We start from the raw sequence: 24,139 nt of genomic DNA, 5'->3' as shown, positions 1-24,139 counted from the left end.
CCTTAGTTGAGCATCTTTTTCTTTTTGTTTCGCTAACCACGTTTTGCGATTTTCTCCCATGTCTTTCCACTGGGTATTGACTGCTTTGCTGCCATAACTTCACGTCAACGGATGAGCCTTTCCACTCGGGAAGATTCCTTGAGCAGTTTCCCCTGGACTCAGCTGCCTCTGCCTTTTGCAGCTCCTCTGTACATTCCCCAGTTAACCAGTATTGATGCATAGGGAGGGACTTCTCTAGGCCCCTATTCAGCAGGAAGAAATTACAGAAGATGAGACCTTCCACCTTCAACAAACTTAAAGGTTGAAGGATCAAAATTTTCAGGGGGGAGATAATGAGGGAACAGAAGGCTGGCTGAAGACAAAGCAGAAGTTCACACCACGTGATCTCATCCTGCTACTGGGTGGGCCCCGGGTGACACTCTTCAGGAATCTCCCAACTATCTATCTTCTTCCTTTTTAAATTTTTATTTATTTATTTATTTAAAAATATTTTTATTTATTTATTTGGCAGAGATCACAAGCAGCAGAGAGAGAGGCAGAGAGAGAGAAGAAAGCAGGCTCCCTGCTGAGCAGAGAGCCCGATGCAGGGTTCCATTCCAAGACCCTGGGATCATGACCTGAGCCGAAGGCAGAGGTTTTAACCCACTGAGCCACCCAGGTGCCCCATCTTCTTCTTCTTCTTTTTTAAAATTAACATATAATGTGTTATTGCCCCGGGGTACAGGTCTGCAAATCATCAGGCTTACACATTTCACAGCACTCACCATATCCCATACCCTCCCGAGTGTCCATAACCCCACCACCCTCTCCCTACCTCCCTCCCCCCAGCAACCCTCAGTTTGTTTTATGAGATTGAGTCTCTTACAGTTTGTCTTTCTCCTGATCCCATCTTATTTTTTCCTTCCTTACCCCCCCACAGCCACCTGCCTGCCTCTCAAATTCCTCCTACCAGAGAGATTATATGATAATTGTCTTTCTGTGATTGACTAATTTTGCTCAGCACAATACCCTCTAGTTCCATCTGCATTGTTGCAAAGGGCAAGATTTCATTTCTTCTGATGGCTGCATAGTATTCCATTGTATATATATACCACACCTTCTTTATCCATTCATCTGTGGATGGACATGTAGGTTCTTTCCATAATTTGGCTCTTGTGGACATTGCTGCTATGAACATTCAGGTGCATGTGTCCCTTTGGATCACTATATTTTTATCTTTAGGGTAAATACTGAGTAGTGTGATTGCTGGGTCGGAGGGTAGCTCTATTTTCAGCTTTTTGAGGAAACTCCATGCTGTTTTCCAGAGTGGCTGCACCAGCTTGCATTCCCACCAACACTGTAGGAGGGTTCCCCTTTGTCCGCATCCTCCCCAACATCTGTCGTTTGCTGACTGGTTAATTTTAACCATTCTGACTGCTGTGAGGTGGTATCTCAGTGTGAGTTTGATTTGTATTTCCAGGATGCCAAGAGATGTAGGAATCTCCCAACTATCTTAACGTTAATGCCTTGCTAGAGGGGAAACACAACCTCGACTTGACAGTGGCAAGGCCTCCAGTATCTTGTAGGTCCTCTTTAGCATATGAAAGTTCTTTTGAAACCTTCATTTTTCCTTACCCCCCCCGCCCAACTTGTAGGAGCCCCTATCAGGCTCCCTGCTCGCCAGGAAGCCTGATTCTCAAACTAACACCCCCCCTGCTTGTGTTCCCTCTCTGTCAGGTAAAATCTTTAAAAAATAATAATAATAAATTGAGTGATCTGAGAGAGAGCACGACAGAAGTTGCAGTAACTTTTATGACCTAACTTTGGAAGTCACACTCTGTTATTTCCACAGTATCATACTGATCACGTTGCTCAGCCCTATTCAGTGTGGGAGGGGACCGAATCGGACGTGAATGCCTGGGGAGTAAAATCATCAGGAGCTTTCTTGGAGGTGGGTTTCAAGGTTCCAGTGTCTGGAAAGCATCTTCATTGTTACTTCAGAACTAAGAAGTTTTCTCCCCACTACTCAATGGCTGTACTGTTCAGTGGTCTGTAGCTACTTTAAAAGCCCTCTCTAGTTAAGGAAAAGGGAAGGCTAATTTACTGGGCTGGAATAATAGGCACAGATAACATTAGCTTCAAATAGGAAACACTGTTTCCTCCAAGTATATGCTGTCTTTCAGGAGACTTTGTTCCCTAAAATCATAAAGTATTGAAATTTTTATCAGTAAAAATGAAACATCCCACTTTTCCCTGTAGTCATTTGAAAACAAAGTAGCAGCCTAGATTTCCAGTCTAGGTGCAGAGCTTCACATAAAGGGTTTCTGGACCCAGTACTCCACATCTGGATTGACCTTGTAGTTTCCAGGGGATAGAAGACTTTGGTTCCATTTCACAGTCTGTGCCTGATGTTGACCCTGCCTTGAGCCCATCATTTAGTTGTCACCTAAGTTCTACCCTTCTGGCAGGTCCTATAGTAACTCTACCATTTCCTTTGTCAAGATGCTCCATGGTTTCTCTCTGTGTGATCTCTATCATCACAGTGGGTCAGTAAACTTGACTTTGTCAGGCTGTGTTCTGGTGGTGGTGGTAGGCTGATGTATTAGGATTCTTACGATCTTACTGCAATGGCTCCCACCCACCTTAGGACCTAGATACCTTCCCTTATATGCTCCAACGTTCATTATCTGACCCCAGTCTATTTTCTAATCTTTTTATTCTTTGTCAAAGGAGATACAGTTTCCATGTGGTAAAGTGCACATTTCGTATGTGCAGCTCCATGAATTTTTCAGCATGTTTACCCAAGTAATCATCACCTAGATCAAGATAAAGCTCATTTCAGGTCCCCCCAGGTGCCTGACTTGGGTCCTTCCCCTTTCATACCTTTCCAGTCCCTCTGCATAGATTAGTTTTGCCACTTTTTGAACCTCACATTCCTTTTGTTTTCACAAAAACAACTCAAAATCATCTGAAACGTCCTGCTTCAGAGGATGATAACTTTGGCCTTCCGTGTTCCTTCTGTTCTGGCGAGAGCTCAGATCCCACCTGAAACTTCCAAAAATACTGCACAGAGGAATGAATGAAAGTTCACAGCTGCCTAGGAACAGGCAGCCGGTAGAAGAGCGCCACCGGCAGTTCCTACAGGGAAGTGCGGATTTCACGGTCATGTGATCGGGGCCAGAGGTTCCCCCAGCAGGTGAGGCCGGTGTGTTCACGTGATCGGACGGGCCTGCGGGGCGACAGCGCGTGGCCGCCATTTTGCGGGGCGATCACGTGAAGAGGCACGCTCAGCGGGGCGGTCACGTGACCAGGGGCGTGCTGCGGCCGCCCGGGCGGACCCGGCGAGAGGCGGCGGCGGGAGCGGCGGTGATGGACGGGTCCGGGGAGCAACCCAGAGGCGGGGGTGAGGCAGGAGGCAGACGGGCGGGAGGAGGGCAAGCCCCCTCGCTGGCTGGCCCCACGATCCCTCCTGCCGGTCTGGGGCCGTGCGATCTCCAAGCACTCCCGGGCAGAAACTCCCGGATCGGGCGCTGCCAGCTTCCAACCCCCTCCCTTCCCGGGGGTTCCCGGCTCTCTGGCCTCTGTGCCCCGATTCCTTCCTGCCTGGTGCTCTCGGACTCTCGAGAAGCTGGAGACCCCAAAATCCAAGCCCCTGGGGCAGGCCCGGGCTTGTCGCAGGCACCACTTCCTGGTGGGAGGGGCGGGTTTCTCCTCTGCCCCTTCAGGCCAGGGGTCTGGATGCATGAAGCGTTCCCTCAGCCGCCTCCACCGGAAGAACGTAGGATACAGGCCTAGGCTCCCTGCCTTTTTCTCCATCAGGGACTCAGTTGTCCGGGCCCCTAAGTACTGTATCTACTAGGAACCTAGAAGTGCAGGACCTCCTAGTGTTGTCCTCCCTCAGAGATCATGAGCTACCCTAGTCCCTGGATCCCCTAGAATCCAACAGTCCAGGCACCTCTTCCCTCCTTTCTCCTCTAGGGCCCACCAGCTCTGAGCAGATCATGAAGACAGGGGCCCTTTTGCTTCAGGGGTGAGTTTGAGGTGTGATTATTGCTGAGCGGATTTGAGGAGTGATGCCCCATTCTGATTTTGCACCCCCCAAACTCCATTCCCACTCTAGTTTCATCCAAGATCGAGCAGGGCGAATGGGGGGAGAGACACCCGAGCTGGCCCTTGAGCAGGCGCCACAGGATGCATCCACCAAGAAGCTGAGCGAGTGTCTCAAGCGCATCGGAGATGAACTGGACAGTAACATGGAGTTACAGAGGTGTGGCCCCGGGGGCCCCAGGAGTCCAGCCACTGGTCCTCTTCTCCCTCAGAACCCTGGAGTCCTGGCTCTCAGGCCCCCCTTCTCCTAGGAGTCTGGAGTTCAGACCGGCAGCCTCCTATTCTCTCAGACCCAGGGGTCCAGGTCCCCTCCCCACACCTTCTAGCACCCTGGACACTCAGCCATTCCCTCCTTCAGAATATTGAAACCCTCCCTCAGTCATTTTCCCCACAGTCCTAAGTGTCTGTCTCATTCCTTTCCCCCATGTTGGCCCCTTCTTTTTCACATTAGCTTGGCTTGAGCCTCAGTGTCTTTGTCTTTGGTACAAGGTGGATGTCAGGGTCTCTACACTATGCCTGATCTTTTCTCCCCAGCTCTGGCTTTCCTTCTTCCCTGCAGGATGATCGCAGCTGTGGACACAGACTCCCCCCGCGAGGTCTTTTTCCGAGTGGCAGCTGAAATGTTTTCTGATGGCAACTTCAACTGGGGTCGGGTCGTTGCCCTCTTCTACTTTGCCAGCAAACTGGTGCTCAAGGTGGGCGGCTGCAGGGCATGAGCCCCGGGAAGCTCCACTCAGACCTGGGAGGACCTGGGGGTTCTGAGGGCAACAAGCCCTGGGAAGCCCGTTTACCAGAGGGAATGGAGAGAGCTAAGGGCTGGTTGTTTGCACCTTCATTTATTCATGGAGCAAACATTTCTTGGGCCTACTATGGGCCTGACCTGTACTCGGCACCCGAGATGCAGTGCCAAACAGAACAGGCTAGGTCCCTGCTCTCTTGGAGCTCACATTGTCCAATGGGGCCAAAAGAAGTAAGCGAGGATGATGTAATGCAAAGTGGTTGGAACATTCTAAGAGCGAGTGACATTAAAGCCAAAGTTGTGGTGATCTAAGAAGATCAGGGGCGGGGGAGGCATCCTGGGGCCACAGCAAGTGCAAAGGTCGTGTGAGGCAGGCCAAGGGGCTGATGCATTGAGGGAAGACTTGAAGGGGTCTTGTGAGGGCCCCCATAGTCGATGTTAAATATGTTAACTTTGCTGTAAGCAAAAGGGGAGTGACTGGCTGGTTTTGAAACAGGAGAGTGAGGTGACCTGATTTGTAAATTTCAAGGATTGTTCTAGCAAGCAAAATGGTAATTGTACAATCTCAGCTGCAGGCATATGGCTGTTCACTGTGAAATCCTTTTAACTTCAAGATATATCGGGAGTGGAAGCCCAACAATTTTGGGGGGCTGTTTTGGGTAGAAGAGAGTATGAGGTAAAAACTGGAAAGCTGTGAGGGGGGTACCTGTAGTAATTCTGGTTGATGACTGACTGACCTGGCATCCACTGGTAGCAGTGGAGGTGGGGAGTAGATTTCTTAATGTGTTTGCCAGATTCAGCTGGTAGGGCTTGAATGTTGGAGGTGAGGGAGAGAGCGTTCAAAATGTTGATGGAGCTAAGGTATTGGGGACAATAGGGAGGAAGCAGCCAGATACATAAAGGGTGGGAAGGGGAAAGTTCAGGGAGATGGAAAGTCATTGGCAGGTATGTCTGGTCCTACCTAGTTTGAAGGTCAGGAAAGCTCTCTCTAGAGAAGTGACATTAGACCTAACATGAGAGCTTTGAGGGAGGAGTAAAAATTTGCTTGGTTGAAGCCTATTTAGATAGAAGAATCAGCATGTGCAAAGGTCCTGAGGCAGGGAAGAGTTGGTGGGAACGAAGATCCGGGAGACGGTAAATGACACACAGAAAAGAAGTGGAAAATTGGAATGCAGTCAGGTCAGAGCCTTCATACAGGGCCGTGTGGGCTGAGAGAGGCCTTTTGGTCTTTACTGCCTGGGAAGCCACGGAAGGTATGTGAACAGGCAACTGATAACAAGATCCAGTTGACAATTCAGGAGGCTCATTCTGAGTAGGAGTGGAAGTAGACTGCAGCAGGGTACGAGGGGAGGCAGAGGTGAGAAAGGAGGCTTGGGGCCATTGTCCCCAGACAGTGGGGACAAGGCTCAGTCCCTAAGGCCCACCCTACTTCCTGTAGGCCCTGTGTACCAAGGTGCCCGAGCTGATCAGGACCATCATGGGCTGGACACTGGACTTCCTTCGAGAGCGACTGCTGGGCTGGATCCAGGACCAGGGTGGTTGGGTGAGGCCCCCTAACCCCCTCCCCCACTCCTCAGGTCTTCCCAAGCCCACTAGTGTTGCTCTCTCTGACTCTGGGTCATCAAACGGGGTCTGTAATGCCTTTCCTCACAGGTCTGAACAACTCCTCTAATTTGTCTGGTATCCACTGACCTGTTGGTGATCCCTGACCTCCCTATGACCTCTGACCTCTCAGTGACCTCTGACCCCACCAGTACCTTCTGTCCTTCCTGGTGCCTCCGCTTCCTATGGCTTCCCTCTAGTTTTTTGATGATCCTTTGACCCCATTATCCATTCATCTTAGGGTTTTGCCCCCACTCATGCCCTATGACCACCTCCCTCCCTGATTCCTATGTGCTGGCTGCTGAAGTGACTGATGTCCCTGTCCACAGGACGGCCTCCTCTCCTACTTTGGGACACCCACGTGGCAGACAGTGACCATCTTTGTGGCTGGAGTGCTCACTGCATCACTCACCATCTGGAAAAAGATGGGCTGAGGCCACCAGCTGCCTTGGACTGTGTCTTTTCTGCATAAATTATGGCATTTTTCCGGGAGGGGTGGGATTGGGGGTCATGGGCATTTTTCTTACTTTTGTAATTATTGGGGTGGGGGGCACGGGGAGGAGTGGTCTTGGGGGGGCAATAAACCTCTTTCAGACCACACTTCGGAGTCTGAATCACTGAGCCCACTTGCTGGCTGTCTAAGGAGACCTGTGTGCTGACAAACCTTCTTTGAAGGAGCCTGGTGCCCTCTGGGTTAGTGATGAGTTAGTCTCAGCTCTGCCTCCAGCAGCTTGGGGTCCTGAGGGAATTGAAGATCACTTGTGTGGAAGCCTGAGGTATTGTGCTGGAGGCAGCAGTGGGCAAGGCCAAGCCAGGCAGTGGAGCCTGAGGCTTTAGGAAAAGAGAAGAGGCCCTGGAGAACTAGGGCATGGAAGCTTCTGCCATATGGATGGGAGGAAGTTGCGCTTAACTGAGGTGGAGAATTGGGGCAGGGGGGGGGGGGGTCGGTGGAGAGACCTTGGGAGGAGGACTTACTGGACCAGGAGAGGGCTCTAGAGCCCTGTGGAGAAGCTAACTGGTTGGAATGCTGGAATCAGGTTCTGAGAGAGAGGACAAGGCCTGCACCTGTGCTGTGTGCTCCAAGGGGACAGGCTGGCCCAGTACCTGGGTGGGGCCCTCCAGGAGAGCTGGCCCTCATGAAGACACCGGAAAGCTGCCTTGCAGATTAGACACGGAAAAAGATACCAGAGATAAAGATCACTTGGTCATAGGGTCTGTTGTACCTTCTGCGTGGGTCTCTTCTCCAATCTCTCGGTCTTCCCTCTGTCTCTCTGGGCCTCTTGTTTTCCCCCCTCCAATGATCTACCCCTCACCCCACCCTCAAGATCTCAGTCCTTCAGATCATCTTTGTCTCCCCACTTCCTCTCCCTCCACCAGTGAGCACTTCTGAAGCCAGCTCACGGCAGGTGGGGGCCTGCTGGAGGCTAAAGGTCTTTAGGCTGAGGTATGAAATTTGGTGAATGAGTAACTCAGGCCCCATTGTGACTGTGTGCCTGGGGCAACTGCCCCTCCCCCAGAGACTGCCCAGAGACACCAGGTCAGGGGAGAGCTGTAGGATGAGACAGCTATGAGGGGAGACTGAGTCAACTGCCCATAAAGAGGGGACACTATGACCACAGGCAGGAGCCCAGGAAAACATCAAGGCAGCTAAAAAGACTGTAAGATTCGGAGACCAAGCACACTCGCCTCTTGGGAGAGTGGGCCAGACCTGGTTCCCAGCCAGGCCTAGTTCTCAGGGTCCCAGCCGCTTTGCAGTCTGCCGCGGACATGAGGTCAGTCAGTGGCCCCACCCCGCCTCTGCCCGAGACCCTTCCCGCTGAGTTCAGCATGACTCAGCACTGCTGCTTCCCTGGCCACTGGCCCAGGCACCCCTTGACGACCCCAGATAACAGCCTGGTCCAGCATCCCCTAGGTCAGGAAACACCCCCTCTGCCTGGGCTGTTTGGGGTCCCCCCCACCACCTGCAAAGCAGGCCTCAGGGGCTTCAGCTCCCCTGCCCAACCTGCTGGCTACCCCTTAGGGCACTGAAAACAGGGTCAAGTTCCTGTCTGTCCCCTTTCCCCCCTCTAGGACATGGGGAGTTTCTTGAGGGCAGGGTCCTGGTTTGAGCCAGCTTTGCTTCCAAGACACCAGCCCGCAACTGATAGACTTAAAAAAATGTACACTGGTTAGAGACCCATCCCATCCACAGGTCCCTAGACCTTGTTTCCCCAGGACCCAGGGCTTCTCTTTGAGACCTTCGAGAAGCATGTGTTAAGGCAAGACAGAGACTGCTTCAGAGCCAAAGAGAATTCCAAGTCTCGCTGCCCTCAGAATAGTGTCCAGGAAAAGTAGCAAAGTAGCCTCAGAGAGACCGTAAAGCTTGAGTGTCATTTCACCCTACATGTGGCAGCTTCCAGAAAAACAACATGCCCCTGAAATAGCCCCAGGGTATTCCAAATGCCCCAATCTTTCAAAGGCTCCAAAGACCTACCACTTAGAAAAGCCGCTAGAAGGCTTCCAGAAATATCCCTGTCCCCTATGGGGGGGGGGGCACAGGAGGACCCCCATGGCTCTAGAACTGTTCCTTTTAATCTTGAAGATCACTTCATGAGTCTAAAGACACACACCACCACCACCCCTCTCCCAGGGGAAGATTCCAGAAAATAAGGACTTCATCGTGAACTTGAGTGCTACAGAAATTCCCAATCTTTGAGTGAACCCCAGGGCTCCAGGTCCCCCCTTTCAATCGATCTATCAGATCCCAAAGATTGCAGAAATACCTCACCGCACTGCCTTCCAAACTTCTTAATGATCCAGGGACCCCTTATCTTCCAGAGCAAACCCCAGTCATCTGGAGGTCTCCGCACCTCTGAGAAACTTACAGGGCGCCAGAAAGGTCCATGCACTAAGAGACAACCCAGAATCCAACCTACTTTCCTGAGACACCCCCAAAACCCCAAAGTCATAATTTTCCAGGGCTCCCAGTGTCCCCACTAACCTTTCACCTACCAGGGAGATCCCCACAATTCCCTGAGGTCCCAGAATCAGCCCCTGGACCCTTGAACCCCGCAACCCACCCCCACCTCCGCTTCCCCATTTCACAACAGCCTCGCGCTACTGGCGCGTGACTTCCCCACTTCTGGGCGGGGGGCCTGGGATTGCTATCAGCTCAGATTGGTCAATAGGGGTCCCAAGCTCCGCCTCCCAGCACCGCGGATTGGCCGACCGCTTTCCCTGAACGCCCCACCTCCCAGGGCCCGCGCGCTATAAAAGAAGCCGCCTTGGCCACAGCCTCTCGCAGTGCGCCCGGCGGTCCTGCGGATCTGTCTCTTGCTTCAACAGTGTTTGGACGGAACAGACCCAGGGACGCCCCTGCAACCAGCCAACGACCACCCTCCAACCTCTTTTCCAGTCGCACCTTTGGGAGCCATCTTCTTGGCCGCCCGCTGCCTCCGGGACCAGCCCACAGCCAATTTCGGGCTTACCTCCTGATCTTCAATCAACCATGAGCTCCCAGATTCGTCAGAATTATTCCACCGAGGTGGAGGCCGCCGTCAACCGTCTGGTCAACATGCATCTGCGGGCCTCCTACACCTACCTCTCTCTGGTGAGGGTCCCTAGGACGCCCCCAGTCCAAGTTTCCCCCAAGTGCGCACGCGCTGGCTGCCTTTGTCCCGTAGGGTAGTCGGAGGGCGGAGTCCGGGCTTCTGGCCGGCCTTTCTTCCCGCTAACCACTTTTCGCGCCTCCCTTCCCGCAGGGCTTCTATTTCGACCGTGACGATGTGGCTCTGGAAGGTGTGGGGCACTTCTTCCGCGAGTTGGCTGAGGAGAAGCGCGAGGGTGCCGAGCGTCTCTTGAAGATGCAAAACCAGCGCGGCGGCCGCGCCCTCTTCCAGGACGTCCAGGTAAATAGTGTGTGGGCAGCGGACTACATGTCCCAGTAGCCCTTGCGCGCGCCGAGCGCCTTGATTGTAGCGCTGTAGGCCCCGCGCGGGCATCTGGACGATTGTGTTCACTCTTGTGCGGCGCAAAATGGAGGCTCGCGCCCTTCCCCGAAGACACTGCAACGGGGTCTCCCGAGACGGGTGGTTGTAGGAGCCTGGAGGTGATAGATGCAAGCTCTTAGACGTTTTAGCGGACGATGTAGCTAGTCCTGAGCGCTCTGCCCTCTCTACAGAAGCCGTCCCAAGATGAGTGGGGGAAAACCCTGGACGCCATGGAAGCTGCCCTGGTTCTGGAGAAGAGCCTGAACCAGGCTCTTCTGGATCTGCACGCCCTGGGTTCTGCCCGCACAGACCCCCATGTAAGTATCCCCTTCAGCCGCATTTAATTGGGCACATTTCCCTTTGAGCCGGGTTTCCCCATCTGTCACACTGTCGATGGGTAAGTGGCAATGTGGTCTCCTGTCGCTCAGCTCTGTGACTTCCTGGAGAACCACTTCCTGGACGAGGAGGTGAAGCTCATCAAGAAGATGGGCGACCACCTGACGAACCTCCGCAGGCTGGCCGGCCCCCAGGCTGGGCTGGGCGAGTATCTCTTCGAGAGGCTCACCCTCAAGCACGACTAGGAGCTCCGGAGACCAGCAGCATCCTTTGAGGGGGCCTCGCTGACATCCGTGCCTCACCCTCTCCCTGCAGCCAGAGGCAGCTTTGTAACCACCCTGGAGCCCTCTCCCAAGCCCTGGACCAAATGGAAACAATAAAGCTTTTTGCAGCAGTTGGCGCTTTGGGTTGTGTTGGTGTTGCGTTTGTGTGTATGGTGTGGGAACTGAGGCGGGGGATTCACTTCCACAAGGCTTACAGCTGGACTGCCCTGGCGGGGAGACAGGTATTGGCCCCGCAGACGATCTCTGGGGTTCTCTAAACCTTTAGTCTTAATTTAGGAGTGGGGTGGGGTGGAGTAGCAGATTCCCTGCTGGGCCAGGCTGTTCAGCTGCCCCCTTGCAAGGCGGAGACGAAACTCCCAAGGAGAGTCCAGTAGGACCTAGCTTGGTGGCTGGAAGCAGGCACTGTTAGAAATAACAAACTGTAACCAGAAATGGGCTCTGATGAGTAACTTTGTAAAGCAAGAGCGCGTGATAAGAGACGCTGAGCTAGGGGTTTGGGACGCAGCACAGAAACAGGATGTGAAACTTGGGAACTAGGTTCTCCAAATGGGAACTGAAGGGTTAGCAGGCAGCTGCTGGGCCCAGACTATGAAACTGAACTCTGACCCCCTGCACCCTCTCTGGTTTTGGTCAAAGAATCTAGGAGGAAGTGGTTCCTGGACACCCAGGAACTTTGGTGGCCACTCAGGGTTCTGGAGGGGAGGTGTGTCCATCACCAACAGTTAACGGGGATGGTCACACATGCAAATCCAGTTTTCTATTCCCCTGAAACATTACTGGTTCGGGGGGACGCACTCTAGACTAGAACTGAAAAGAAGAGGCGCCTGGGTGGCTCAGTTAAGCATCTACCTTCAGCTCAGCTCATGGTCCCAGGCTCCTGAGCTCGAGCCTTGCATCAGGCTGACTGCTTCTCCCTCTCCCCACTCCCCCTGCTTGTGTTCCCTCTCTTGCTGTGTCTCTGTCAAAATCTTTAAAAAAAAAAAAAAGGTTCCCTGGAAAATAGCTATTCAGGACACACAGTAGGGCTAAAGTCCAGAGGCCAGTGTCCTCGAAACACGTTCTAAGCTAGTGTTGTCCAATAGAACTTTTTGCAATGATGAAAATATTCCCGGGGCTCAGCCAGTTAAGCTTCTGCCCACTGCTCAGGCCATGATCCCAGGGTCCTGGGGTCCAGTCCCCGCTGCTGGCTTCCCGCTCAACAGGGAGTCGGCTTCACCCTCTGCCCCTCCCCCTCATGCGCTCTCTCAAATAACATCTTAAGAAAATAAATATTCTGTATTTGCACTGTTAGTTGTGTACCTATAAGCTTCATGTGGCTACAAGTGGCTATTGGTCGTTTGCTTATATCTAGAGCTACTGAGGAATCTGGTTCATTTAAATTTAAATAGCCTCACCCAGCTGTGGCTTAAGGTTTTGTTTTGTTTTCAGGTGACAAAGCCCCTTTCTGCCAAAGAGGCCGAGCCCACTCTTTTGCCTGCTTGCAAGTCCCAACTAAACAGGGGTGCGCCTTCCCTTGAAACAAAACTAGAATCGAGAACAGCAATCCAAGTCGCTCGGAGACATCAGGCTATCAGGGACTCCAGGGTAGGCAGAGGAGAGGGGGAAGAATACAGGAGGTAAAGAAGTAGAGAAGCCAAGGGGAGTGAGGGGCCAGGAGCAAGGCCCAGCAAGCCCTCACAGTGGACCAATCCTGAGATTCTTAAATATAGATGTATTTTTCATCTCTGGACACACATCAATCACACCCCTTTCTCCCTTCCCCCTCCCAACAGCAAACCAAGTGGATCAGACACAGCACAGCACACACAGAAGGGCCCCTCCCTTTCACCAAAGCTGGGGGCAGGGCAGTTTAAGGATGGAAGAGCCTCGAGGTAAATATGAAAAGTTCTAGAACCTAGTGGGTTCAGTTCTAGACCAGGGGAAAGGGACCAGGAAGCGGCACAGTGGTAAGGTTCTGGATTCAGTAGCCAAGACCTAGAACCCAGTGGTTTCGTGGTGGGCCTAGGGCTTGGGGCTTGTGGCAGGGGAAGACAGTCAGGTCCAAGACATTCAGGTCCTCTGCAGGGGGAGTCCCTGGAGGGAACAGGAATCTCGACATAGGGAGGAGAGATCAGACTCAGGGAACCAAAGGACGTTCTGGTTCAGAAATGGCCAGAAAAGCATCTAGACCAAGACTGCATATTCTCCAACAGGAATGAGAAGCCAAGTGGTTCTGCACCACCACCACCACCACCCCCCATTGGCCAAAGGAGGGAGAAAGAGAACACCAGGGGTGGAAGGGCCCTCCAGGCAGAGCCAAACACCCCAGGAAGGGCCAGATCAGAGTAAACAGGGGAGAGCCCTGGTCTGGAGCCTGAGTCCTGGAGTTGAAATGGAGGACGTTCTGTGTTCAGTTAAGTCCCTGAAAGTGCCCCAGCTTTGGACTTGATTGTCCCATTAGCAGGGAAACCACAAGGTTTCCAGAGCCTGCTGGCCCTCAGGCCAGGTCTGAGCATGGCATAGCCTGTGGGCTATAAAAAGGGCTCTAGGAGCCCCCGCCTGGAAGGCAACAGACCAGGTTTCCTAGAACCTCCTGCACCACTGCAGGGAAATGGCAGGTTCCTGGCCCCTGGCCCCCAGGCCAGGTCCGAAGGATTCCAGGGCACAAAGTATGCATTCTGGAACCCAGGAAAGGCACGGCGTTGTGGATTCTGGAGTGTTGGGGATTCCAAGAGCGGAGCTAGAGGGGCTGGAGTGTATGGCGGAGGGGGCAGGGCTGTGGACCCCCAAGAGGATTAGGGATCTGGAGTGGGGTCTAGGAACAGCGCCATTCTGGCCTCGTCCACCCTCTAGACAAGGGCTGCAGGATGGACCGAGAATGTGGGGCACGGGACTTAGTTGCGCTCCTCGCCCAGGGAGCTGGCAGGGCTGAGGGGCTCGCTGGGAGTGCTGAGCGAGCTGGAGGGCGCTGTGTCCACCGAGCTGCGCTTGCTCCCGCTGGTGGAAGAGGCGCAGGAGGCGCGGCGCGGCCAATCAGGGGCGCGGATGTTGCGCCGGTCCTTGGCTGCCTCCTCGTCCTCGTCGTAGCGCTCCCCGTCTACATCCGGCAGCCCGTCCCGGGGCTCGTCCTCGTCCTCACTCTGGTGCGGGCTCGAGTGTCGCGACAGTGAGGGTGATGGTGGCACCGAGGCCGGCCGTGGGTAGCGGTAGCCCTGAGCCTGCGTTCCGGGGTGTGTGGGCACAAACCCGAGAGTGAGCAGAGGCCCCTACGGTCGTCCCCTCACCCCCGGCCCCCGCCTGGCCCTTCCCACTCCAGACGCGCCCCTACCCCAGCCCTCTAGCTCCAAGCCCATCAGAGATCAGAGTCCACTCACCGCATCAGCCTCGTGGGGCTCATAGGTGAAATGCTCTGGAAAGGCCTTGGCCAGCGCCATGTGGCGTGCAGACATATAGTACTTGGGGAAAAGAACGGGACCGGGTGTCAGGGGACGGGAGTCAGACCCCGCCCCCCGGCAGAGGTAGAAGGGGGCGGACCCCAACCACGCTCCTTATGCTGATGAGCACACCCCGGCGCCTTCCAGACGGCCCCTGCGCCAATCATCCATCTTTCTGGCTCCACTCCCTAAATAGATAGTTACCTCTTTCGCCACACTGCGGGTCTACCTGCAAAAGCTGGTTAATTTCTTAAAGGGACCGCGGCTGTTTACAAGTGGAAAGCTGCTGTCTTCCGCACCAGCCTTGGAGGCTGAAGAATCAGACCCCGGGCCAGAAACGGCCGATTCACCAGCAGAGGACATGGGAGGGAGTCCTACCCGGCCTAGGTATTTCCAGTCCAGAAGGTCCGAGAGGCGCTCCGTGCGGTTTCGCTGGATGATGCGCTGCCGCCGGCTCTGCTGGCAGAAGCTGTAGAGGAAGGAGGTGAGCTGCGAGCAGGAATCATCCAGACTGCGGAACCGCCGGTCCAGAATGTAGATGCCTGTGGAGGCCAGGACAGGGGCTCAGAAATCAGACTAAGGAAACTTTCATTTTTCCAGGGACTCTCCGGCGCCAGGACGCCGCCGCCTCCTCCCCCGGGGACCCAGGAGCCCACCCCTTCCTGGGCACCGACCGTAAGCTGAGGGGTCTGCAATGTGTTCTTCCATGAAGCAGCCGAAGCCGGAGAGGTTGGTGGAGATACTGGGGATGCCCATAACCGTGCACTCAGCTGCAGGAAGGCGTGAGAAGGGCGGGCCACTTAGCTTTTGCCTTTGCAGCTTCTTACATCGCAATAAAGCCCCAACAGCGCCCTCTACTGACACCTTGAGCAAATCACTGAGCCTACAAAACCAGGCTGTCCATTAGACTCTCATAGTGTCTCAAAGGGGAAGCTAGGAGGCTAGGAAAAGGAAATTCACTTCTCCCAAGGCTTCAGGATGACGAAGAGTCTAGAGTCAGGCAATAGGATGCTGAACTATTAAGTACGGACTCTGTGCCAATGTCTACCATTTTACTTAATCCACACAACCTGGAAGATAGTTTCTCTTCCCAGAGTGTGCTGGTTAATCATACCTTTGGTCTGTTTTTTTTTTTTTTTCCTTTAAGATTTTATTTATTTATTTGACAGACAGAGATCATAAGCAGGCAGAGAGGCGGACAGAGAGAGAGGAAGGGAAGCAGGCTCCCTGCCGAGCAGAGTCCAAGGCCAGGCTAGATCCCAGGACCCTGGGATTATGACCTGAGCCAAAGGCAGAGCTTTAACCCACTGAGCCACCCAAGTGCCCCTGGTCTGTTTTTTATTTTTTTTGTTTAAAATTTATATATTTACTTAGGGGGCTGCAGTGGTGAGGGATAGTGGAAGAGGGAGAAAGAGTCCCACACAGACTGTGCACTAGGTGCAAAGCCTGGTGCCAGGCTTGATCTCACGACCCTGCGATCAGGGCTGGAGATGAAACCAAGTCGGTCACGTAACCGACTCAGCCATCCAGGTGCCCCAGCTTCAGTCTATTTTGATAGAAGGTAAGAGAAGGGCTCTCACTACTGCCTCGTTTGATACCCTAAATAAGCCTGAGAAATGCTTCAAGCAGTTTGTTATAATTCAAATATAAGTGTTCCTAAAAACCCACATAACCTGCAAACACAGGCTCCAGAGGTAACAGGGCTTATGGGGAAAAACAGGGTTGGGGCCAAGCACACAAAACCTCAGCATCACTGAAACCACGACAGAAATAAAGCTAGTAAAATCATCATCCTAATTCTCATGCAAGCATGGTTTGAGAGATTTGTTAAATTACTCATAAATTAAGAAATACTACAGCAAATGTGATTATTTCCTTAGCTTGAAAAACATAAAGGTAGCTTGATTGAAAAGTTACGAGGCAGGGTTGAGTTTGGGGCTACACCAGAATGTCCAGAAGTGAGGGAGAACTGCAAATAAGGTCTAAGTTCAAGACCGTGTCTCTAGGGGTTCCTGGGTGGCTCAGGGTGTTAAAGCTTCTGCTTTCAGCTCAGGTCATGATCCCAGGGTCCTGGGATTGAGCCCCGCATCGGGCTCTCTGCTTGGTGGGGAGCCTGCTTCCCCCACCCCCCCGCGTGCCTCTCTGCCTACTTGTGATCTCTGTCTGTCAAATAAATAAATAAATAATCTTAAAAAAACAAAAAAACAAAAAAAAACACCATGTCTCTAAACGGAGCCAACCCCTACCTCAAAGTGGAAGGTGAAGCTGACCGGCCCTGGAGTCAGGGCCTCTTCCTCTCTCAGGAAGAGCCCTGACCACATTCCATGGGTGAACTATGCATTCAGCTGTTGCTTTCTGGGGGGCCAAACATCAGCCAATGTGAGGAAATCATGTGTGACCTCTAATTACATATCACATGAGCTACCGTGTCCCCAAAACACATTCTGTAGCTTAAGAGACTGTTACCATTGTCCCTGTTTTGCACAGAATGGGGCAAGTACCTCCATCATTCATGCCTGATCGGACCAGAAGCCCACCACCATGCCGCACTCACCCGGCGTGTAGCCCCAAGGCTCATAGTAGGAGGGGAAGACCCCAAGATGGCAGCCACGGACAAATTCCTCATAATCGACGGGGAGCAGGGGGCTCGTGGAGGAGAGGAACTCTGGGTGGAAAATCACCTACCAGCGAGAAAAGAAGAGCTCAGCTCAAGCGCCTTATTTGGCTGCTTCCTGGGATGCTGGAGTGGCCCGGAGAGTGAAAAACTTGTCTAAAGTCACACAAGTCAGTGGGATGACAAAGCTCTGAATCTAAGTGTGTCTGCTTAAAGAGCTAAGGTCCTTTCTAAATACAGCAATCCTTGGACAAACTAGGGGAAAGGGGGAATGGGAGGCCCAGGCTCCCCTCCCCCCACCCCACCCCACCCCACCATGCTTAACCCACCCTGACCGTTGCCCTTACCTTGACCCTGTCGGCACTACTATTGAAGAGCCCGATTCGTCGGATGGTAGTCAGGATAGGGTCCGAGGAGTCGTCCAGCATGTTGTGGGTGCACACGGGGGGGAAAGACTGCCGCTGCAGGGGCCACAAGTGGGATGGGGGTCAGAGAAGGGACGGGGGCTCCCGAGTTCCCTACGAGCCATGCTGACCCTGGGGAGACCACAGTTCCCGCCAGGCTGTGAGAACCACAAGGCCAAGGAATGAGGAGTCATAGATTTCCTATCTGGCCCTATCTGCAAAGGTCTGCTTTTCCCTTTAATCACCATGGGCTGGAAATAAACTAAAACTACCAGCTGCCTTTGGGGCGAAGTCAGCGTTCACACACCTCACGGACTGTGGGAGTTGTAGTTACTCTGTCCTGCACTGTCATCAAAGAAACCCAAAGGCAGTAAAACTCCCAAGACTTTGCCAATATGGTAGCAAGCTCCAGGGGCTGCTGAAAGTTGCAGGGGTTTTTTGTTTTGGTTTTGTTTGTTTTGAGAGAGAGAAAGAGGGAGAGAGTGTGTGTCTCAAGCAGGCTCCATGCCCACCACAGAGCCGGACGCAGGGCTCGATCTCACAACCCTGAGATCGTGACCTGAGCTGGAATCAAGACACCCGCAACTGACTGAGGCATCCAGGCACCTTTTGTTGTAGTTTTGTTGTGAAAATCTGGCTCACTTTCTCTCCAAGTTCTCTTTACTCTCTATCCTGTACTTCCCTCCATCCCCACTCCCAACCGAGGCCCAGAAAAACCACAATTCCAGAGTCACTGGGAGAGGCCAGAGCGAGGAACTTCCATGGGGTGCTGGGACAGATAGTTATGGGTCTCTCTTCCATCTCATGAAAAGTTCTACTCACCTTCAGTTGTCGTCCAGGGGCTGCAAGAAACTACGACTCCCAGCAGCCCCATGGCATATACATCCTCAGGGAGGCCAACTGCCTTAGGACTATTGGAAACTGTAGTCTGGCCAAAAGCACATGACACCGTATTTTGGCTTACCTAGGTTTTCATTCCCCAGAAAATGGTTCACCAACCCTGAGCGCAGGTACCAAAGATTCTTGACTCCAGAGAAGAAAAGAACTCTACCTCCCCAAAGCCTCTGGGGCTAGGGAAGACTCCATGAAGAAGGGGCTGCTGGGAGTTGTAGTTCTCATTCCTGGTACCTTCTACTACTGTTTCACATTTGCCTAATTGCATTAAGCTCAGGAATCTAAAGAAGAAAGAACTCCCAGGCACTTCTGGGGACAAAGACACAGCCAGTGAGATGAGAAAAGCAGGGGGTGCTGAGAGCTTTCAGTGTTCTCCCAGTAATGACAAGCATTTTAGCGGACTATCGGGCTCTAATGGGTATGCCACTGGAGTCCCCAAGACCCGGGGACGGCAGGAACTTGTAGTTCTCCTTCTGTGGCTGGGTTGGCTTATCCTTTGACCCCAGGGACTCAAAGAAAGTAAAACTCAAAAAAAGAAAGCAAAACAAAATACAAAACCAAAAAAAACAAACAAACAAACAAAAAACAAAACAACCCCCCCCCCAAAAAAAAGGAGAGAGAGAGAAAGAAAGAAAGAAAGGAAAGAAGAATGGAAAGAAGGAAGAGGGGCATCTGGGTGGCTCAGTGGGTTAAACCTCTGCCTTCGGCTCAGGTCATGATCTCAGGGTCCTGGGATCGAGCCCCACATCAGGCTCGCTGTTCGGCAGGGAGCCTGCTTCCCCCTCTCTCTCTGCCCGCCTCTCTGCCTACTTGTGATCTCTCTCTCTGTCAAGTAAATAAATTAAATTAAATAAATAAAATAAATAAAAAGAAAGAAAACTTCAAATCCCAGAACTGTAGCAGAGTAAGCCCCGGGAAAACAGGCTGCCCTCAGTAAACTGAAGCCCTACCAGTTAGCTCCCACCTTCAATGGACTTGAGAATGGATTCCCCCAACAGGGCTGCCAGCTCTGGGTTGAGGGGTCCCAACCATACCTGCGTGGCAAAGATGGCTCTCTTCATCATGGTGAAGTCCTCCTTGTCCAGCATCTTGTTCATGTCTGGGAGGCTCCCCCTGCAAGGTGAGCAGCGCATGCATCTGGGAATCAGGGCTAAGGAGGGCAGTTGAGAGCCCAGAGGATGCAGGGCTGGGGGTGGGGCACTCACACCAGCAAGGATTCGTAAAGCTTCCTTCCAAACTTCTCTTTCACGGTGTTGGCCGTATCCCTGGAAGGAGCAAAGCCACAGCGTCACATGCACACACATCAGCTGCTGTATGTTGTTAGGTCCCTGGGGCAGCTGGAAAACCGAGGTCTGAGCAGAGAGGCCCTGGGGATTCTGAGCTGGAGGATGGGGGGCTGGGAATCGGGCCCTGGATGGCTTGAATCCCTTGTGCCTTGCATCAGCTGTGTGGCCAGGGACAGGTGGCCTTCCCTCTCTGACTTTAGTGACTCAGATGGGGATAAAAATAGAACCAACCTCATAGGTTTGCAGTGAAAACTTGATGAACTCATGACAAAAAGTGCACAGTGCCTGGCACATGGTGAGCCTTCCAGAAATGTCAGCTATTTTTAGGACTTGCACTAGTCCAGGCAGTGGTAATGCTAAGCCCCATTTTTATAAAGTGGGAAAATTATGTTCTGAGAGAGGAAACCTGAGGTACACAAGGGAAGCTAGCAATTAGTGACACCTTACAGCCTCATCGACATTCCTCGGCTCCTAATCCTCTCATAGCTCAGGCCTCATTTCCTACCCTATCTCCCTATAGCACACTGCTCCAGCGCCACTGGTCTCCTTGTGGTTTCTCAAATACACCACAGGGCCTTTGCATCTGCTGTTCCTCTGCCTGAAATGCTATTCCCCAAACACATGCAGGACTCCCTCCCTCATTTCCTATTGGTCTCTACCCAATGGCACTTTGTCAGTGTGGCCTGTCCTGACAACTCCGTGTGCTGTCTCATATTCCAGTCCTGCTTTATTTTCTTGCCAGAGTACTTTTTTTTTACTCCCACTTTTCTTTTTGAAAGATTTTAAGTTATCTCTATACCTCAAATGGGGTTTGAACTCACAACCCCAAGATCGAGTCACATGTTCTAGTGACTGAGCCAGCCAGGTACCCCAGAGCACTTTCTATAGAACTTTCTAGAATGTGAGCTTGGTGGCGAGGACAGTCATTTGTATCTTTCATATTCTTCTCTTTCTCCTCCAAGCTGTGTCCCCAGGGCCTGGAACAGTGCCTGGTACGTGGTAGGTGTGCAACGAATATCTGATGGCCGATGAATGGGTTTTGCACTTCAGGAAACTGAGGCTGGGAGAGGCAGAATTATTTGCCTAAAGTCACAAGGCCAGCAAAGGGCAGTGGCACAAGGGGGACCTTGCCAGAGCCCTGGTTGTGTGGTCACACTCGTCCTCCCTCAAACTCCTTACTGGCCCTGAACTGGGGGCCTCTCAAGCAAGTGGCTTTCCTAAGAACTGGTGAGGTGAGCTGCTCGTGCTCCAAAGAACAAAACTGAGCTTCCTGAAGCACAAAATTGGGAGTGGGAACAGCAAGGCTCCTGGGCCCAGGGCTGCTGACCAGAGCTGCTTGCGCACAGCCTGGCCCTTGAGGGTTTCCACGTTGAAATTGTTGGTCCGAGCCGGCATGATGAAGAAGGCGACCACTGTCTGCTCGCTGCCATTCACCTGGGCAGAGTAAAAAACATGGGGGTAGGGGAAGGGGATCAGGATCACCTGGGAGAAGGCTGAGGCCACCTATCCTTTACCTACCCCATCAAGACCACTCTGGCCCCACCATGCCCCTTCCTGTCCAGGAAACTGAAGTTACCGTCCCCAAGGGGACTCCAGTCTGCCCTCTGGGTCTTGACACTTCCCCTCCATACATGGGTTTCTCCCATCCCCCCACCCAGTTATGTCCTGATTTCCTCGTCCTCTTTCCGTGTCCTCACACACAGCCCAGGCCTTACTCTGAGCAGATAGTTGAGTCGGGCCAAGGCCTCTAGGAAGATGTCGGCCCCCTTATTAGAGAATTCATAGCGGCCAGCAATAAAGAAATACAAGGTCTTGTCCAAGTTGAAGTCCAGGTGCCTAAAAAAGCCACAAGGCAGGGTGAAGCCAAAGGTGGGGACCCTCTAGCCCTGACCTTAAAACTACAAACCCCAGCAGCTACAGCGGCAAAGAGCCTCTTAGTCAGAACAGAGGCATCATGCGGATTCCTGAGAATTGTGGTTCTCCTCTGCTTGGATGGGGGTCAATCCCTCAATACTTAGCCACTGTTCTGGAGCTCAGGAGCTCAAGAGGCTGATCCGCCAGCTGTACACTCAGGACATGGGCTCCCAACCCTCTCCTCTCTCAAGACCTGGGTATCTGGTCCACATACCCATAAAAATGGCCCCGCACAAACTCCTGGATCCGAGCCTTGCTCTGAGCATGGAGGTTCTGGAACTCATGCATGGCGGAGAACTTCTTCACATTCAGCCCATTGGGCGTCACAATATCTGGGGTGAGGGGAGAAGGTCCACGTTTTAGATCTTCATTTATTCATTCTGATCAGCTGGCTGAATGAATAAACAAAGGAAAGACTCCTTTTCCTGAACAATGTCTCTGCTTTAGTAGCTCCTCTGGGAGCTCCCTTGGTGACCCAGCTGCCCTGCCACTCGGGATGGCTTCTTGCCCAAAGATACTTGCATAGGTTCACAAGCACAACTACAAATCCCAGCAATCCCCTGCAAATGGCTAAGCCCCCACAGAGAAATGATCCACCTTGGGGTCTCTGGGAGTTGTAGTAATTTTGTTGCCCCTAGTCCACCCTGCTCTGAGAATGATTTAAACATCCCCATTCCTGCTTCTCCAGAACATATCTTCAACCTTCAAGCCTTTCTTAAGGTCCCAACCATTTCCTATCCTCGTAGAAATTAAAGCATGTCAATGAAAAATTATAACCTCTACCTGCTCTTGGTGCAAAATTTCAGAAGGCTCAGGAGTTGACTAGCCTAGTGCCTTCTGGGAATTGTAGTTCTCACAATACACCCATTGAGAATGGGTACCATAACTCAGGAAGATTAACTGGTCCCAACACTGCTATTCTCAAAATCCAAACCCAGTGAAACCCCCTTCCCTGTCAGAAGACCAATATCTACATTAGCCAATAAAACAACTTTACCATTTTGAAATTCATGTCAAAGAAACAACACCTCCCATTAATCTCTAGGGCGTTGGGTGAGGCAGCTTCATATTCAGGTCACCAATTTAGTGTTCTCTGGGAGGTGTAGTTCTTTGCTCTCTACAGTTAAGAAAAATTGGTCCAGGCCTTAACACAGACCACCTCATTCATGTCTAGGGACCCCAGCCTATACCCTACCTGGTTTCCTCTTGAGTAGGTGCTGAGCCTCGATGGCGGTAATCTGGGACACAGTAGTAAAGACGTGGGCACAGTGGGCTGCTGCCCGCTCCATGCAGTAGCGGTGATAGATCTGCCTCTCACCTGCTTCCTTGTCCACATTGAACTAGATGGGAAGGGAAGGCAGTCATGGCACAAGAACTGGGGAGAAGACTGAAGGTCTAGACTCTGGGGTAGTTGAGGCCAGAAGGTGAACTCCTCCTGGGTCTGAGGGGGGTTGGAGCTGAGGACTTGGACTCCAGAGAGGAGTTCCCCTGGACTCCTTGATCCCCCTGGGCCGTCCTGAAACACTGGGAGCCCCCTTGTGCCACAGTCCCAGCTCACGTTCTCCAGGTTGTTGTAGAAGTCCACAGCACCCGCACACAGGTATCGTCCCAGGAGCGTGGCGTGGGTGGTGAAGATTGTCGCCACAGGCAGCCGCCGGGCCCGGCACAGGCAGAGTCCGATGCCCGCCAGCCACTCGTGGAAGTGTGCAACCACATGTGGCTTCTCCTCGTTCTGGGCCAGGAACTATGGGGCAACAGGAACGGGGCCACTGTGTCTCCATATGTGTCATGTAGGCAATTGACAATCCCCCAAGGTAGACGAGGAAGCAGGGGAGAGCTATCACCACTCCTGCACAGGATGGATGGTCACCCACTGCCATCCCCCTAGAATAAGGAACTATAAATCCTTGAGACAGACCAGCTGACCCCATCCCCAAAGGCTGATGGGAGTTTGGGGTGGGGGGTGGCCAACCTTCTAAGTCCCCGCAGGGCTGAATTGGAAAGCAGCCCCAAGTCCTGGATGCAATTCCTGGACTCTTTATCTCAGTCAAGAGTAGAACTGTACCCAGTATGGGCTAAAGGACTACAACTCCCAGAATCCCAGAATGCCCTAGGAGTAACCAGTTCCTAGACTTTTTACCCTGGGGCATGAGAAGTGAAGTTTCTGGAGCCTTTTAAAACCTAAAACGGGTGGCGCCTGGGTGGCTCAGTGGGTTAAAGCCTCTGCCTTCGGCTCAGGTCATGGTCCCGGGGTCCTGGGATCAAGCCCCGAGTTGGGTTCTCTGCTCAGCGGGGAGCCTACTTCCTCCTCTCTCTGACTGCCTCTCTGCCTACTTGTGATGTCTGTGTGTCAAATAAATAAATAAAAATCTTAAAAAAAAAAAAAACAAACCTAAAACGGGGTCAGAACCAGCATTCCTGGTTCTCATATAGGCTGGAGATCCCCCAAAACATCCAGGGTCCCATCTGAGAGCTAAGTGCAGCCACTATCAGACTAGAACTACAACTCCCAGAATTCCCTGGTACAAACCCTCCAGAGGGACCCAACCGGGACCCCCTAAAGCTAACAGCTCAAAAAAATCCCCCACCCAGCCACCCC

The 24,139-nt window shown here is 52.6% G+C and overlaps 3 protein-coding genes across 4 annotated transcripts in view; 2 read left to right on the top strand and 1 right to left on the bottom strand.

The window, feature by feature from the left end:
- Positions 1 to 3,273: 3,273 nt before the first annotated feature.
- Positions 3,274 to 6,936, top strand: BAX (BCL2 associated X, apoptosis regulator). The gene is made up of 6 exons (XM_059383740.1): positions 3,274 to 3,382; positions 3,958 to 4,009; positions 4,100 to 4,246; positions 4,646 to 4,781; positions 6,264 to 6,368; positions 6,757 to 6,936. The coding sequence occupies exons 1-6, from the start codon at positions 3,349 to 3,351 to the stop codon at positions 6,859 to 6,861; spliced, it is 579 nt and encodes a 192-aa protein (XP_059239723.1). The 5' UTR covers positions 3,274 to 3,348; the 3' UTR covers positions 6,862 to 6,936.
- A 2,759-nt stretch (positions 6,937 to 9,695) lies between these two features.
- On the top strand, positions 9,696 to 11,125 carry FTL (ferritin light chain). Its single transcript, XM_059383756.1, has 4 exons — positions 9,696 to 10,016; positions 10,168 to 10,314; positions 10,587 to 10,712; positions 10,824 to 11,125. The coding sequence occupies exons 1-4, from the start codon at positions 9,915 to 9,917 to the stop codon at positions 10,974 to 10,976; spliced, it is 528 nt and encodes a 175-aa protein (XP_059239739.1). The 5' UTR covers positions 9,696 to 9,914; the 3' UTR covers positions 10,977 to 11,125.
- A 1,586-nt stretch (positions 11,126 to 12,711) lies between these two features.
- Positions 12,712 to 24,139, bottom strand: part of GYS1 (glycogen synthase 1) — a 15,803-nt gene continuing 4,375 nt past the window's right edge. For both annotated transcript variants that reach the window (XM_059383794.1, XM_059383795.1), the window contains exons 4-16: positions 23,099 to 23,284; positions 22,736 to 22,880; positions 21,755 to 21,872; positions 21,342 to 21,462; positions 20,954 to 21,060; positions 19,546 to 19,605; positions 19,375 to 19,453; positions 17,390 to 17,503; positions 16,983 to 17,109; positions 15,103 to 15,198; positions 14,807 to 14,970; positions 14,369 to 14,449; positions 12,712 to 14,212 (exon numbers count right to left, since the gene is read on the bottom strand). In XM_059383794.1, the coding sequence (XP_059239777.1) occupies positions 13,889 to 14,212; positions 14,369 to 14,449; positions 14,807 to 14,970; positions 15,103 to 15,198; positions 16,983 to 17,109; positions 17,390 to 17,503; positions 19,375 to 19,453; positions 19,546 to 19,605; positions 20,954 to 21,060; positions 21,342 to 21,462; positions 21,755 to 21,872; positions 22,736 to 22,880; positions 23,099 to 23,284 (1,722 nt within the window). In that variant the 3' untranslated portion in view covers positions 12,712 to 13,888. The remainder of the gene's footprint in view (positions 14,213 to 14,368; positions 14,450 to 14,806; positions 14,971 to 15,102; positions 15,199 to 16,982; positions 17,110 to 17,389; positions 17,504 to 19,374; positions 19,454 to 19,545; positions 19,606 to 20,953; positions 21,061 to 21,341; positions 21,463 to 21,754; positions 21,873 to 22,735; positions 22,881 to 23,098; positions 23,285 to 24,139) is intronic.

This window comes from Mustela nigripes, chromosome 17 (genome assembly GCF_022355385.1).
Source record: "Mustela nigripes isolate SB6536 chromosome 17, MUSNIG.SB6536, whole genome shotgun sequence".
NCBI lineage: Eukaryota > Metazoa > Chordata > Mammalia > Carnivora > Mustelidae > Mustela > Mustela nigripes.
The sequence above is the reverse complement of the archived record's forward strand: the minus strand, read 5'-3'. Positions and strand labels throughout refer to the sequence as shown.

What these genes read in the sequence shown, in the direction of transcription:
- FTL (XM_059383756.1), top strand. Translation starts at nt 9,915, where the DNA reads ATGAGCTCCCAGATTCGTCAGAATTATTCCACCGAGGTGGAGGCCGCC. An exon ending in CCTACACCTACCTCTCTCTG is followed by an intron (nt 10,017 to 10,167) that starts GTGAGGGTCCCT and finishes CCCTTCCCGCAG; the next exon opens with GGCTTCTATTTCGACCGTGA. An exon ending in CTGCCCGCACAGACCCCCAT is followed by an intron (nt 10,713 to 10,823) that starts GTAAGTATCCCC and finishes CCTGTCGCTCAG; the next exon opens with CTCTGTGACTTCCTGGAGAA.
- BAX (XM_059383740.1), top strand. Translation starts at nt 3,349, where the DNA reads ATGGACGGGTCCGGGGAGCAACCCAGAGGCGGGG. An exon ending in GGAGCAACCCAGAGGCGGGG is followed by an intron (nt 3,383 to 3,957) that starts GTGAGGCAGGAG and finishes TTTCTCCTCTAG; the next exon opens with GGCCCACCAGCTCTGAGCAG. An exon ending in GGGGCCCTTTTGCTTCAGGG is followed by an intron (nt 4,010 to 4,099) that starts GTGAGTTTGAGG and finishes TTCCCACTCTAG; the next exon opens with TTTCATCCAAGATCGAGCAG.